Source organism: Lucilia cuprina, chromosome 4 (genome assembly GCF_022045245.1).
Source record: "Lucilia cuprina isolate Lc7/37 chromosome 4, ASM2204524v1, whole genome shotgun sequence".
In the NCBI taxonomy this organism is placed as follows: domain Eukaryota; kingdom Metazoa; phylum Arthropoda; class Insecta; order Diptera; family Calliphoridae; genus Lucilia; species Lucilia cuprina.
The window spans coordinates 78,726,052-78,744,117 of NC_060952.1; the positions used below are offsets into that span (position 1 = coordinate 78,726,052).

An 18,066-nucleotide genomic window follows, 5' to 3' on the forward strand; every position below is an offset into this window, starting at 1 on the left:
AAAAGGGGAATTATTGATATTGCAGATATATATACATTTACAATAATGATATTTATTTTATTCCACTACGATGAGGGTAGCGAAGCACACTGGGTATAGCTAGTATTAAATAAAATTATATATCATATTTTAAGCCATGCGTTCTTTGATCCAATCGAAAAATTGGCTAACACGTGTATAAACATCTGGACTATTGGAGGCGCAAAAGGCGGTACCATAGGAAACCACACCCACCTGTTTAAGTTTCCCATCTTTATTCATTACCAAAGGACCACCAGAATCGCCCTATTATGGAAAAAAATAATAAAATCTAAAACAGTCAGCAATTCTAAATCTAAGAACTTACATTGCAAGCCCCCTTTCCGAAACGTTCTAAAGCACAAATTTCAGTTTCTGTCAATTGTTGCATTGTTCTTTTACATCTTTCATTCGAAATAGTGCGGTATTCTAATTTTTGTAATTCCTTAGGATAACGTGCTAAAATACCATTACCGAAATGATGCACTGAACCCCAACCAGTCAGTACAACTTGTTGTTTTTCACCAACTGGCTCATAGTCAAAGACATCGATAACATCAATACGTTTACCATCCATTTCTAAAGGTGGATCAATTTTCAGAATAGCAATATCGCTAGTGACCAGTTCCTCATAGTTTTCATGCATTTCAAAAGATTGAACTTGACTACGTGTACCGGTTTTATCATTCAGATTATTTATACCAGCTACTACGGAAATTTTCGAAGGATCTTGACCATTTACACAATGGGCAGCAGTAAGTATACGATTTGGCGAAATAATGGAACCACCACAGAAATGACCATATTGACCATTTCTACGTTTATATTGCATGGAAATTTGGTAGGGTATATATTCATCGGCGTCAACATTGTTGCCACCCACAATACGCTCCTGAGAATTGGCACTATCTAGCTCATCCAAATAGGCATCCACTAAAAATTTTCCAATAAAATACAAAAATTTAATAACTTTTACCGAATTTAAACTCATATTAACTTACAGTCCAATACTCCATTACGTGGCAGGGCAGATCCCTTAAAAACAAGAACCGTCAAAATTACAATTGAATACTTTATAAACATGTTACAGTTTCACTTCTAACAAGCAAATTGTTAATATTCTCAAAGAAACCACAAGTTTTTATAGTAACAAGCTAATGTTTTAATCAGTCCATTGTTTTATAAAAAAACTGTGGGGGTGCTAATTAATTAACAAATGTTTTTCGATAATATTTGTACTAAATACTATTGTTTTAAACTTTTTAAGAATTTCGAATTTAAATGTTACTGATAAATAACTTCTTTAAGCTGTTAGTATGCTTAAAGTATTTCAATGTTAAATTAACCATAAATGACATATTTTATATATTGTATCGAAATAAGTTTTCTAGAACACCTATATACATATACATATGTACATAAGTGTGTATGTGAGTTTAAGTAAAAATTTTAATAGTTACAAATGGAGTTTTCATTGAGTTTTTTTAATTAAGACATATCCAAAAATGTGAATCTAAGTTCGAAATAACACAGAAAAAGCTTTTAAAACCAATCTGACTCGATTTTATTTAATGTACATTTCGATGTGAACCCGAATCTGATATCGATTTTTTTTATCACCTGCGATTTTTTAAGAATATATTAATATTTTAAGGAAATTTTATAAAAAATGTGTTTACGTTTATGGTTTAATATCGATTTTTGTTCGAAGTTATTACAGATATGGATCCTTAGTTTACATTTTTTAAGTTTTATCAAAATCGATTGAATACTAAATAACAATTTATTAGGGCTAGAAGAAAGTTTTCCAATATTAATTAACTTGACTTTGACGTTCACAGCTTATGGGTTAATATTTGATTCAGTGGCGTGTCATAACGTCCATGGTACTTTTAAAAGTGTCATTATGTCTATGACAACAGTACCATCCGTGCAAAAATTGAGATTACTCCGTTTAAACGAGTTTAAAGACTACTTCGCAAAGGACCATAACTGGTCCAAAACTAATCCGAATATAATCAATCATTGCCGAAACGGAATGCTTTTGTTATTATCGAAATAATTTTTTCATTTATTAGATAAATTATGGCGCGATCCTCGTAGAATTTTGTAGAAAGATTTTGCCTCATACAAAACTTGTTTATGTCGAATTTCATGGCAGTACTCGTATTTTTAAACCAATATTGTGCGTTAAGTCAAGGGGATCTTGTTTGGAGTAAGGGTTAATTATTGCGCGATCCTCGTAAAATTTTATAGAACGTTTTTTGTCTTGTTTATATTGATTTCCATCGATGTCCTCGTATTGTTAAGATAGTACTGATTAACGCTTATTTTCTGAAAGGGGCATTTATTGAGGGGATGGCTGTTAGGTTTCGAATTATGGTCCGATCCTCGTCAATTTTTCTAAAAAAAACTTGCAGTTTATACAAATCTTATTTATATTGATCGCTGCTGTTTATCGCTGTACTGCTTTTTTAAGCTAGTAATGAGTCATTCTTTGAAGGGGAATTTATATAAGGGTCAGGTAGCGTCAATTATGGACCGATTCTTAAAAAAATTAACGAAGGTATTATTTATGTCGATTTTCGTTGCTTTAGATGTTTCCTTTAGACAGTTATGAGCGTTAAAGTCATTTTCAAAGAGGGTTATATAAGTTGTAGGGTCAATTATGAGCAGACCTTTTAAAATTTTTTAAAAAAGATTAAGACTTTTTATAAGGCTTGTGCTTGTGCCGAATATTACCACTACAGATGCTTCCTTTAGCCAGTTATTAGCGTTAAATTTATTTTATAAGAGAACCTTATATGTGGGCTATGCGAAATCGTAAACCGATACTGCCCGTTATAATACTTTTATTTGGATTCTATTGTGTTTTGACTATTATATTTTTAATTTAAAGACATGGATCGTTATTCTTTTGAAAATTTCTAATGTTCATACTTGAATCGTGTTACCAGAAACATTTCTCCAAAATAAAAAATTTTAATATTTTTTTAAATTATATATATATATATATATATATTTTTTTGTATTTTATTCTTCAAAATTGTAAAGTAAGAACAAATCCTTTCAAAATCGTTTCCATCTGGCCATACTGTTCATTGAATTACATTTGCATACAATTTTAATGGCAATTGAGTTTTCAAACAACTGCCATGTGCCACCCAATAATCTCCAAAAATGGTCAGTTAAATGTTTCTATCAACTGCCACATTAAACTTCATGACATGGGGAGTTGTAAAGTTAAATGTGTCGCTATATATATATCTTGTATAATTTTTCATTGTTGTCATTGTCAAATATTGGTCATGCCGTCTGAAGTCATGATATTTAGAAGTATGTATGTAAATGTATATTAATGATTAGCATTTCATGCAAAATATGTTTTTAGAGAATAGGTTAAGATAAGGACAATGGTTTAGTTAAGTTAATAGATTAAGGGAAAATATAAATTAATGAAGATTTATTAAGTTATGTAGAATGGGTCGATGGTCAAAATAATTATCTGAATAGTGGTTTCTATGCTTACGAAATCTCAAGGAGATGATGGTAGTCCATATTCTCGGTCAAAGACCTAATAATGACCCTCCGTAACGGCACTGAAAGATCTGCAAAGCCAAGAGGAAATATAATTGTATCCCATATATGGGTATAGTGTGGCTTCCCGTAGGTTAACTAACTAAGTAACTAGACCAATTCTAGCTTATGCTTCAATAACCTGGTTAACTGCTTCCGACAAAAAGTGCAATATCAAACTACTACAGAGAGTTCAACGCACATGCTGATTGGGTATAAGTGGTGAAATGTGTACTACTTCAACAAAGGCTTTGGAAACGTTGCTAGATATTCCACCCATTGAAACATATTTAAGATATGAAATTTGGTGAACTGGCCAAAAGCGGTTATAGGACACGTCATCAATGTATAATGGACACATTGAAAGGTTATAAACAATCATCGGATGAGCCCGATCGAATACCAGACACAGAACATGTCGGAAACTTTGAAACGCTGATCCCAGATAGAATGTCTTGGTGCAGACAAAGAATATGTCGGAAACTTTGTAACGCTGATCCCAGATAGAATGTCTTGGTCAAGCGGAACATCAGAGCAAATACCAGTAGGAAACCCGAATAAAGTGGGGCTGGGATTCCACTTTATACCACCGTTTACCAAATCATAACACAAGCTTCTAGGCAGAAGTGTGAGCAATAACGGAATGCGTAAATTGGATATGACGCCCCCAGCGCTTAATATATTTACCGACAGACAGAAGGCAATTAGGGTTTCATCAGGGAATAAAACTAAATCTAAGACCGTATTGGATTGTTAGAAAGCTTTAACTGAATACTCTCCCAGAGGTAAGGTTAACATCATATGGGTACCGGGAGTAGTCGGTAACGAAAGAGCGAATGTAATAGCTTTAAAGGGAAGGGTGCTCGCAGTTAACCTGACAAATGCAAAACCATTCGACGCAACAAAAGCTGAACTAAAATATGGGTGAGAGAATCCCATAAGACCTCTTGGAACAATGAAATAGTAGGTAGAACCACGAAACTCGTATGAGGTAACCCTGATGAGAGCAAGACGAATCTCCTTCTGAGTGGACACACAGGATTACGAGCACATTTATGCAAAATTGGACGTGCGGATTCAGACGTATGTAGAGCATGCGGAAAGGGCAGTGAAACTCTTGAGCACTTTAGGTCCAAGTGTCTTGGATGTGATGTTATCTTTTTTCTCATGATAAGCGCATGATGAGCGCACAACATGCCCGATTGTGGCCGATGTGTATTTCTTTGAATTTGATGTAGTATACATCCTCCTTAACCTAACCTAAGTAACTAACAAACAAACTAACTAACTAATTTGTCGAAGTTAGGTCCAAGTATCTTGGATGTGATGTTATCTTTTTTTTCATGATAAGGAGCGCACAACAGGCCCGATTAAGGCCGAGGTGTATTTCTTAGGATTTGATGTAGTATACATCCTCCTATCAACCTAACCTAACTAAGTTACTAACTACCTAACTAACTAACTAACCTACTAACTAACTAGCATCTCTGATGCTGCTGGATATACTGGAAATCGGTTTTAATCTTTGTGCTAATAAATTTGTTCCCGTACTAGTTTCTACAACATGCTCTTGTATATATTATGTTTTCCCTTCATAAACATTTCGTTTAGCCAACGAAAAGTATGATTGATAATGAAGTCATAATTCATTGAATATATATCTTCTTAAAATTCCACTTTATTAACAATAATTATTTATACTTTTTTACGCCACGTTTATTTGCATTCCTCATATAACTTTCCTTTGCTTTAAGCCATTCTTTTACTGTTTCTTATATTTCTTAAGCGTTTTCTTGCTTTTTCTTTATATTTGAGACATAGTTTATGACCAATCAGGCAATAAATTGGCATTTAATTTAATACAAATTGAATTACGATTTACGAATTTATGCGGAACCCCCACAGCGTTAATTTTCAATCAAAATCGCAATCCGCAAAATTGTTATGAATTCCATTTCATTGTTGGTCCAATACACACAATTGTATTTCATTTTTGTTTCTGTTGAACTGTTTTTTATGGTGATGAGGAAAACAACGATGAGTAAAAGAAATTCGTTGTTGTATTTATTTTTTTGATGTCTTCAAGGTACTAAGGTAACCTAGTGATAATGGTATCCCCCAAATATCACTTTTCTTACGGGGAAAAAAACTCTGGTGCAAAAGAGATAGAGTGAAAGGGTAATATAGAAAAAAAGTTGAAAATGCCACACTGTGTATATAGATTATCAAATTGATTCCAATTAACACTTGCCACCGCAGGAAACGAAAATGAAATCAAGCAAAGTTGTAAATAATTTTAGTTTTATTGTCGAGAGTGGGCAACATAAATGGTATTCAGTATTATAAATAATACAATACTAAATAAATGTTATGTTTATTGGACAAATATTCTCAAAGATCACACAACAAAGATGACATTCTAACCCTTTGAGAACTGTCGAGTTAAAATCTTGCCACAAAGGTATTATATAGGGTTAAACAGGGTTAATTGTTTGCGACAGTTGTTTTTAGTACAATTTTTAAAATCGATATAAAATAATTAATATATTGATTTTGTCATTGCGTTTGTAACTTATTAAAGTTTTTTTATATTTACTTTTTATAAATTTAAATTTAAAAAACTTTTAAAAACAGTTTAGTTAATTTTCGACAACTATAGCTTTAGAGATATCAGCGTTTGTGCTGATATCTCTAAAATGTCCTAGCAGTTCGACAAATAATCAATAAAAGACAGTAATTTACACTAATGTGTAACCACATGGTTGACTCTACTTTCTATATATTGGATTATTTGTCACGTACTCTTCGTAAATGACAGTCGTCACTTTACTGTACCCTAGGGCCTAGGTAAACGAAATTTGGTTTTTCCATTGTATTTCAGAAACCCCCCCGGGGGCATGTCACCTTGACGAGACCTGCGCCTTGGTGTTATTGCAATCCCGGGGTATAAAGAGGTGGCCAATACCTCCAATCTGACCGGGATTGAAAAATTGGTTACAGTGTACTGTTTGGCTTAGTCCTTGCATAAATTGCCAAAGGTCAGACAGGACTATGTCCTGGCTAATCAGTTGGTTGAGATTCCTTCGGGATCCACGTAGTGGCTGTGGTTTAAACCCAAATTTGTATGTGTCGTATGTTTTTCTCTTATAAATGTGTCGTATAAATGAGATGTTTGCTGGGTTGAATGATGATGAATGAAAGGTATCATATACATTTGATACCATTAAATTTTCCTTCCTTGTCCAGATATGTTCAGGGTTTACTCTGTTCATATCAGAATTACAACAGTGTGTCCCTGTGAGTAAGAACAATGTCTACGGCTTATTGATGATCGTAGTTCGGTCTACCGGTTACGTCTCTGGATGCTGTTGCCGAATCAACAGAGGCCATCCAATGGTCGAGAGATTAGATAGCTCGACTACTCCAGCAAAGTACTTGTGCATGGACTGGTCAGAACCAATGTACAAAAATTGTCACCGGCGTTCTTCATTAAAGAACAAAGGGGCGATGGTAGACCGTTCTCAAGTCTACCCAGTAGTTGAAAAGACCACCATGGGATAAGGCCGTCAAGGCAGGTGCTCACGTTAAAATCTCGACATTCCTGTACTTCAGAATGTATGTAGATATTTTACACACACTTGAACATATGTATAGAGTAAACGAGAGAAGGCACACTTGAACAAATGTATCAAAGGTTTATAAAACAAATTTTGTATTAAAAATTAATTTATAAACCTTTGATAAAAGACCCTATACCCTACCCTCTTTTGAGCCCTCTTTTCTAAAATCTCTTTTTTGTATTGGTGTAGGATCTGTCGGCCATGACCTACTATACATTCCTTCTTATTTCAATATATGTAGTTATAAGTGTTAAGATTTGTTTTGTCATAAATTTCATTACCTTTTTTGATTTGTTAACATTTTGATGTTGCATACGATTACAATCCTCCACATTCTCCTGATGCAACCAATACGAAGCGACACAAATGCGTTGAATGTTGAGTCTTCGTTCAAACAAAATGTTTATGTATGCGCTTGCGCTGTTGCTACGCTCCAGGGTGTTAAAACTACTTTAACATAAACGTTTTGTCATTTTATTTATTCCCATTGAAATGGGTATTTTATATGAACTGTTTTATTTGGCTTTTTATTTGGCGCAGTTCGTGTGAAATGATAAATAATCCATAATTTCGTTTGGCATTTAATTTCATTTTGTGTGACACATAAATTACGTATTAACGCTTTAAGCTCTCTGTAGTCAAATCCTTTCACAAAGAGACTGATTTAAATGTTGTTGCTATATTTTTGTTTTTTTTTTTTTTTTTGTTTTTTCAGTACATTTAAATTTACAACATGTATTTTAGCAAAAGTATCTTATATAGACTTGTAAGGTATTTTTTTATAAAAACGAATCAAAGGTTTTGGACCGAAATGTTAAAGAAGACTGATATTTTAGATAAACTAGTATCATTGTTTGATAACCGACATGTTCACGGTGTCATCCACAGATAACATGTCTGATAAAATTATTGAAGATTTGAAGAAATCGGGAATATCTAGATACACACTGAAGGACAGAGGAGGCCTGAACACCAGCCATATTTACCTATTTCACGGTGATATTCTTCAAACACAAGGTCAGCTTTTGCAACGATTCACCTCCGCCCCATTGTGCATCTTATACGCCGGTGACAATTCATTACATGGAAATTCCGTCCAGTGTACGTGCACTTTGTTCAAGTGCTCAAGCTATCCCATCTCTTGTCATAGCAGTCCCTTTGGGAGAAGACAGGTGAGCAAACTCAATCTAACCCCGGCAAGGAAAAAGCAAGCACTAGTTTAGAGACAATAGACAACGCAACATCAAACCCTGACGAATAATCATATTCCTTAATTTTCATTCTCATCATCTATGACACACCCGAGTGCATTTCTTGACCTTATATGACGCACAACCACACTACTGAGATGGCTTCTGTTGATTCTGTATCAAAATCTAGGGGACGAATCCATTTCAATTGACAAGACTTATTTCAGTGGTCACAAAAACTACTGTGATATGTTGAGAATGTTTCAGTGTAAATTCCAGCAAACTCAACCATAAAGGAAAATCACTGATTAGTTAAAGAACAGGGTATCAACGACTTCGCTCCCATCTCATTCCGTTTTACTAAACATTAGTTCAGAACATCATCTCCTTCGCCACTCCGACTAACCTCGGATAGAACTCAGAATCCCTCTAATCCATCAGATACAAGTATCTGATGACAAAACGAACACCAACATATACCCTTTGAAAATTGATACATAGTCCCAATTCAGGAAATATTTGACACTCATATTTTATATAATTTTCTCACGATATTGCAGTTTCTCATATGTAACTATGATTTGAATGATTTAACTCTATCATTAATACCGAAATATGCTTAAACATGCAAAGAATAAATCGATCATATTAAAGTAAGACCAAAAAAGTTTCAACTGAAGCAATCACTATACAAAGTTTAAAAGGAACAAAAACCACACAGATAAAAAATTATACAAGCATTTTGCGAGTAGAAGTGATGCACTTTATTTTTACTATGCAACTCCAACACCATAGAGCAATTATATGTACGTTATATATTTTTTTGCTTTTATTTCTTTGCTCTTACTGCAAAATTGCCAATAATGAGACATGAAAAACTAAAGCTTTAGAGCAACCATAATATATTGTAGAAGATTGGTATCAATTGCAGGTCAATACCTCTGTAGACAAATGTAAGTAAGAAGCAAAAACGCCTTTCAACGTACACCGAAAAACCGATACCGAAATGATCGTAATACAACAACACCACCACAGCGACCAACAATATTAACAACTACAACAACAGAATAATATGAATAAGGTATAATTTAGTTGTGGCATGATGGTAAAAATTTATACGAGGGATTCCCTAGTTTGCTTATGGGGTCCTTAATTGCCAAGAGACAGACAGACATTATGAAGACAAGAGTTGAGTTGAAGAAAACAACTGAGCGGTATTAAAAAAAAAAACGACAACAGCCAAAAACTTAGATGTATGCATAATAAAAGTGTGTTGCCATGTTCACTAGAGATGCTAAAAAAAATTTTAAAATACTAACGCAAATTGTACTATGGGTGCAGTGTAGAAGACAAGGCTGGTCCTATAGTGATCTCTAAGCAACACTATATATTGGGTTACAGTTAAAACTGTAATACAGGCTGTTCTATACAATGATCTGCTGTTAAGACTATAGGCTGGCCTTAGGAATGCTCTATTATAGCCAAGACTCCAAAACTATCGGCTGGTATACTTTATACAAGTCTATAGTCAAAACTATAGTCAGGTCTATAGTCATGACTATATGCTGGTCTATAGTCAAGACCATAGATTGGACAATAGCAAGACATTATATTGTTAAAAGTCAAAACTGTAGACTAAACTGGCCAATATTAAAGACTATATCGACTGTTCTATAGTTAAGACTATTGACCATCCATAGTCTACAGTCTTGATTATAGACTGATCTATAGTTTGACTATAGACTGGTCTATAGTTTGACTATAGACTGATATATAGTTTGACTATAGACTGATATATAGTTTGACTATAGACTGGTCTATAGTTTGACTATAAACTGGTCTATAGTTTGACTATAGACTGGTCTGTAGTTTGACTTTATACTTGTCTATAGTTTGACTTTATACTTGTCTATAGTTTGACTATATACTGGTCTATAGTTTGACTATATACTGGTCTATAGTTTGACTACAGACTGGTCTATAGTTTGTCTATAGACTGGTCTATAGTTTGACTATAGACTGGTCTATGGTTTGACTATAGACTGGTCTATGGTTTGACTATAGACTGGTCTATAGTTTGACTATAGACTGGTCTATAGTTTGACTATAGACTGGTCTATAGTTTGACTATAGACTGGTCTATAGTTTGACTATAGACTAGTCTATAGTTTGACTATAAACTAGTCTATAGTTTGACTATAGACTGATCTATAGTTTGACTATAGACTGGTCATAGTCATATAGTCGAACTATAGGTTAGTTTTAAGTAAAACTAATGACTAGTCTATAGTCAAACTATAGACTAGTCCAGGATTGAGGTAGATCAATGCGTAGAGTGGTCTATAGTCAAACAATAGACTGGCCTATAGTCAAGACAATAGATTTTTTTCTAGTCAAAATATTCCTAAATGTTCTTACTAACCCATTGTGTATCAATTACAGAAAACGGCAACGAAACAAATCACTACTTTAAAATGACAAATTAGTATGCCAAAGCAGAATGATCTCTTTGTTTAGCTTTAGGGTGGTGTTGGTGATGGCGTTTTCAAAAGTTGGTAGTTGCAGCCGTAGTTTGCAATAGTATGTAAGTGTTTGTATATGAAACGTTTTGGCAACATTATTATTGCATGCAGCAAGTGTTTATTGATCGATCACGCTGCAACACAATTTGCCTGTTGCCATTTTTTTTTTCATATTGTTCACTGTATGTATAGAATAAACATTTTGTTTACCAGTAACATATTGAGGAAAAGAACTCAAATAATGAGGATGACGATCATGTTTATGATCATTCGTTTACCTCAATAAAATGAAATTGTATTTCTTTTTTTTTTCAATGTTGTGTTAATATTAAATTTTTTTCAACAACACTTTAAAGAAGATGTGTCTGCAAAACAAGAAGAATAATAAAAATATTATAAAAAAATTACCGTAGGAAATACACTACAAGTCTATAAAACATTTTTGTGGTTTTGTACATTTAACGTTTTTTTTTTTTGTTTTGTTGGTGAAGGTGTTGATTTGATTAAAAAATGTTTTATTGTTGTTGTCTTTTATTTTTTTCTGTAGTTGTTGCACATACATTTTTGAAAAGAATTTTTACTGAAAAGAAATCGTGATGATACTTTAAACACTAAAATTTATACATATTTTTTTCGGTTAAATTTTGAATGTTAATCTGAAATATTTGCAAAAGGTATATATATGAATTTGTGTTTTCTACTTTAATATATATTTACTAGTCAAAATTTTTATTGCTTCAAGAACCTACCTACAACATACTCTTCATCATCATCAGTATTCTACCGCCACCAATTCGAAAGTAACATGTGAAAAATGATTTGACTTTAATGATGGCCACTGAGTGATTGCAGTTTTGCTATCAAGTTTTTTTTTTTTTGTAGGATTTTTGGACTAAGAAGTTTAAATATGGCCTTAAAGCATTGTGGTTGAATAGTTATATATTTTTGGACATATTTAAAAGTACGCTACATTGGGTAATAACAGGGATGGCATAATTGTTACAATGGTACTTTTTTGATACTATTTGATGTGCAAAAGTACTGTGATACTCCCGAATCTTATTTGATACTTTCAGGGCTATAATCTCAATATCCGATTATCGTTTAACCGGTAATAAATCTGTCTGATAAAATAATTTGTATACCCACCATCAAAAAAGATGGGATTTTTAACACATCGAAATATTGGTCATAGACCCATAAAAGTATATAAATTCTGGATCCTTATTAAATTCTAACAGGATCTAGCCATGTCCGTCCGTCCGTCTGTCTGTTGAAATCACGATAGGTAACACACGGGAAGAGCTAGACAGTTGAAATTTCGCATGAGAATTCTCTATTGCTAACGTTTGGTATCGAAAAGGCGCTATATCGGTTCACTTTTTCGAATAGCCCCCATACAAGTGGACCTCCAGAAAACAGCTTTAACGAGCGTAGCTGCTTTAGCAGCACGAGTATAGCGATGAAATTCGACATAAAGAAGTTTCATATTAGTCAAAATTAATTTTTTTTAGGATCGGTCTATAATTGACCTACCCCCCATATAAGGTTCCCTTCAGCAAATGACTTTAACACTCATTACCGGCAAAAAAAATGCGATTATAGCGATTAAATTCGGTATAAGTAAGTTTCTTACGAATCAAAACTTGTCTACCATTTTTTTTAGGATCGGTTCAAAATTGACCCTAACACCCCCTTCCCCCATATAAAATCCACTTCGGAAAACCAATACAACACTCATTACTGGCTTAAAAATAAGAATATAGCAACGAAATTCGATACACATAAGTTTCATGCGAGTCAAAATCTCTCTACTAAATTTTATATGGATCGATCCATAATTGACCCTACTCCCCATATAAGGTCCCCTTAAAAAAATGACTTAAATGCTCATTACTGGCTTGAAAATACGACACATATAAGTTCCATGCAAAAGGTCTTTGTTAAATTTTATGTGCATCGGTCCATAAGTGACCCTTCAGAATTTAACTTTAACACTCCTTACCGGCCTAAGTAAATCTCTTACGAATCAAAACCTGTATTCCAATTTTTTAGGATCGGCCATTAAATAAAACTTTTAGAAAACAGCTACTAAAGTTATACAGTATTGATATTCTCTTCATGTTATCAGACAAAATGTTAAAACAGTTCTTACAATTCTGGAATTCCCGATTCTCCGTTTAACATTTCGTATGTCCCTCACAAGATCAATTATATATTATTCCTTTTGCTCAATGAACATATGGTAATAAAGCCCTTACTTATTGTAGGGAACATAGCGGTAAACATTTCTACATCGAAAAATTTTATCTTATCCACATTATGACATTATCTTGCAACTACCTCATGAAGGTGTTAAAATTGTTAAACAATTTTGGCTTTTTTGCTATTGTGTTTCTTGTTTTTTACTTTATTTTCTACCATCATTTAACGTATCCACAGATATTTTATCCATTTAGCTATCTCGTTTTAGATGAGATACGATTTCAACACCTAGTTAAAGTTAGCTTAACCACTATCATGATTGATTTTTTTTTCTCTCGGTTATTTTGCGATTTATGTATGCAGTTGTTTAGTAGTCAAATTATCAAATGACGTGGGAATATGTGGTACGGGCATGCAGAATTGTTGTAGGTGTGATCTGCACTAACTTATTGAATTTCGTATATAAGTTTTTTATGTACTTACAGTTTTTTCTTTTTTTTTCCTTGTTCATTTTAGTTCAATTATCAAATTTACACGGCAATTTTTTGGGCAAAACGTGTAATATGTCAGGAATTTTTAGTTAATGTTTTTTTCGTACTTGCTAGACATTAAACATTCAAACATTAGTGCATTAAGAAATGTGATGCCATGTGGCATGCCTCAAATTACGTTTAAATTATGTTAAAGCATTTTATGCTTTATATTAAACAAAAAGTTAACTGTTTTATGGTAAATGTTTTGGTGTATGTAAGACTTTTAAAATATTATTCGATAGTATTAGAAAAATGGAACGTGTAACAAAACATTTGGTGAAATTTATATTGCTAAATATTGTGGGATAGTTAAAATTGATGGAAATTACTTTTTAAATTATACAATGTTGTAAATCCGATTTTAAATTTGTTTTTTTTTTTTTCTTATATTTGTTGTAGGATGGAGATCTTTTATTATTAAAATCTAGTTGTAAGAAAATATTTATCTCATAAAAAATTACAAAACGCAATAAAAATATTATTTTTTATTTACTTTTCAATAAATATTAATGCATGTATTTGCTTTTCTTATTTATACAACTATATTTACTTACTTACATATGTATGTATATATATTTTTTCTTAAATAAATATTAACTTTTTAACTTACACTTTACAAAATAATATTAAATAATAATGTTTTATTTATATTTATAAAAAAAAACAAAATACCAATTATTAAACATTTTTAATATATATTAATTTATTTATATACATATGTTTATTTTTTATAAGTAGTTGCAGTTTTATTTGTATTTTATTACAAATAAATTATTTATTTATTTCAAACAGGTAATAACATAATTAACTCCTGTATTTAATTAATATATTTTTATTTATTAATATATTTACAATTAAAAAATATTATTTTACAACATGTTATAAACACATATATTCATTAAAATGTGTGTATGTATTAGTATTGGTTTTGTCGATATTGAGGCCACAAAACAGTTCCACAAATAATCAATGCATTGAGTCCAAACACCTAGTTATCTCTTTTTCGTCACGGATTTACTTTGTAAACGAAGGTGAAGACAAACGTCACTTTAGTGTCCCTTTGTAATCGAGAGAGTGGACACTTAAAAAACAAACTAAAGCCTTTTGCTGTTTCTTCATAATCTATGGGGCGACGATTGACTTAATCGTAGGACAAGCACATGTTTAAATAGATAGTTATCTGGACGGTCGGCTGCTAGGGAAGACGCTAAATGGTGAATTAAATAAGTAGTTCGGAACTGTATACTGTGTATGTATGTATAGGTGTTTTTATGACTTTTTTATTACATCTCTTTAGCTATTTGAATTAAGTTGAAATCAATTTGAAATTATCAATATAGAATAGCAATCCATCATTTAAAGGATTTTACAAAAAATCTACTTCAGACAATTTTATTGAATTTTGAATTGGCTGTCCGTTCATTCTAATCGTTTTAACTTCATTATAATCGTTATCAATGGAATACTTCTTCAATTGAAACGCATATGTGTATATATGATACGAGGCGGCAATGATATCCGGCGGCTCTAATTTTTGACGAATTGACAAATGTGGAATAAAAGACACAACATTAATATACATATACACTGAATTTATCCCATGCATCACGAAATTGTGAAAATTCTTCAAAAAAGTACCAGTCCCATTTGAAATGTCCACAGGGTGTTTCGAATTGCCCGTAGCGGGTAAGATCAACAGATAATACGGCGCCAAAATTCACTATCATTTGAGCTACATTGTCCTCCGTTTTATTAATGGGTTTTATGATTTCTTATGTAGATGGTTTTTAACCAAAAATCCTCTTTTATAATTTATCATTTATTCCGGCGCCACATTTTTAATTTTATATATCTAGGTACAATATTACAGAAAAAGGAAAAAGTACATTTTGAAGAACAAGCAAGCACCAAACAGTTTCCTTTTATACTTTTTCACTTAGGTACTCCGAACTCTACGTACATAAATTCATGGCTCTAGATTCTATATTATAAAAATTTCAAAAAAGTACTATTTGAAGAACAACAAAGTACCAAAAAGTCCCAATTTATAGGTTCTCTCGTACTCCACGATCTACATACTTTCTATGTTCAAGATTGTGTTTCGTTTTGTGTTTCTAAGTTCAATAGTATAAAAAAGGAAAAGTACCTTTTGAAGAAAAAAGTATCAAAAAGTTTACTTTTATACTTTTTAACTTACTTCGGGTTCTGCACACTTAATTCCATAGTTCTAGGTTCAATATAATAGAAAACTGAAAAAGTACCTAAAAGTCCACTTTTATATTATATTTTGAAGGCTGAAAAAGTACCAAAAAGGTCCCTTTTATTGTTTCTCACATACTCCGGGTTATATACGTTTAATTTCGTGTTTCTAGCCAATAACAACACACCTCTTCATAACGAGTTGTACCAGCTCGACTTTGTTTTTATAACCAAACAAGTACAATAACTAAATTTGTGTGTTGTTTATTAAATAATTTTGTCTAAGCTTGCATCAAAATCTTAATTTTTGATGAAATTTTCAAAGGATTTCTCAAATTTCCGCTATTTATGGACCGCACACCTACACCACTGTATTGGGGAGGGTATTATGTGTTTGTGCTGATGTTTGTACCACCCAAACGTATGGATTCTACACACATCTGTTAGTATTCCAATCTGCTCAGAATCACTTTCTACGTCGATTCAGATATGTCCGCCTGTCCATAGGACTGTCTGCATGTCTGTGTGCTCATGCTTTTCAAGATAATTTGATGAAATTTGACACAAACTCTTTTTTTAGCTCAAGGACGAACGCTATTAGAAATATGTCCATTACTTATTTCGACTACCCCCCATACACCCCCGAGGGTATGGTTTTTAGGCTTATAATTACGTTAAATGTTTTATTATATCAACAAAAATCGGCAAAACTAAGTTTTATAGAATTTTAAATGACACTACCGATTTCAGAAATTATCGGGCCTCATTTGACCCTAGCCCACATAGAACTCCCCTTTACAAAAAAACTTGAAGGTTAAAATTCACTTATAAATACTGATAACACTTGTAGAAAATCTCTTGTTACGCTACAAAACTAATTAATGCTAAAAAATACACATTTTTAATATACTGACTGGTGTAGGGTATCATATGGTCGGCCTTCTATTAAACATGTCTGATAGAATTGTTGAAGATTTGTGTCCCGAAGATGTGCGTGGTCTTCATTAAATAGATTTCGACAAACACACAAACGGACGTAGCTTAATCGACGTCGCTATCTATAGGGAATCGGAATACTATAGACTGGTCTATAGTCATACTATAGACTGGTCTATAGTCATACTATAGACTGGTCTATAGTCATACTATAGACTGGTCTATAGTCATACTATAGACTGGTCTATAGTCATACTATAGACTGGTCTATAGTCATACTATAGACTGGTCTATAGTCATACTATAGACTGGTCTATAGTCATACTATACACTGGTCTATGGTCATACTATAGACTGGTCTATAGTATGCTATATAGTCAAACTATATGTTAGTTTTAAGTAAAACTAATGACTAGTCTAGGATTGATTTAGATCTGTGCCTAGACTGGTCTATAGTCAAATGATAGACTGGCCTTTATTCAGGACAATACATTTATTTCCAATCAATACATTCCGAAAATTCTTATTGGCCCATTATGTATTTTCTATAACATTGAACCTGGAAACATGAAAATAAGCATGTTGAGCCCGAATAACGTTAGCGCCTTTAAAAGGGTACTTTTTGGCACTTTCCCTTTTTTCTTAGTTTACCTTGTGAATTTTTATACCCATCATCAAAAGGGTATATTGATTTTGTTATTCCGTTTGTAACACATCGAAATATTCATCATAGATCCACAAAAGTATATATATATTGGGCAATGTCGGTTCAAGTGTTCGTATGGCCCTCATGCAAGTGGCCTCCTGAAAATAGCTTTAACAGTCATAACTGTTTCAAAAATGCGAGTATAGCAATTTTACACAAATAAGTTTTATATGAACCGAATTCTCTCTACCAAATTTTATGAGCATCGATCCATAACTGACACTTCCCCTCATATTTGGTCATTAGAAAAATACAATTAAACATTAAGAGCCCTTAGTTTATGCAAATCTGTAGAAAATAATTTTTGGTACTTTTTTGTTCTACTTATGACTGGTTCCATAGTTTTTATGGACGATCGCAGCACATCCTGATCAGACGAAAATCTCTAAAAGGAAATTTTTTCGGGTTTTAACTGAATTTTTTAATATTTTTTATAAAATTCAAAATGATTGTTTTTTTAACACGTTGTGGTGAAGTGTATATAGAATATTCGGCACAATTGGTTATAAAACCCATTTAACTCTATACAAACCTGTTCTACTGTAAAGTCAATAAATAAAC

At 32.5% G+C, this 18,066-nt stretch overlaps 1 protein-coding gene across 1 annotated transcript; it reads right to left on the reverse strand.

Moving 5' to 3' along the window:
- Positions 1-83: 83 nt before the first annotated feature.
- LOC111675205 (chymotrypsin-1-like) lies at positions 84-1,120 on the reverse strand. Its single transcript, XM_023435931.2, has 3 exons — positions 1,020-1,120; positions 347-951; positions 84-285 (listed from the first exon to the last, which is right to left on the reverse strand). Exons 1-3 carry the CDS (start codon positions 1,099-1,101, stop codon positions 130-132), a joined length of 843 nt encoding a protein of 280 aa, XP_023291699.2. The 5' UTR covers positions 1,102-1,120; the 3' UTR covers positions 84-129.
- Between the last annotated feature and the right edge of the window lie 16,946 nt (positions 1,121-18,066).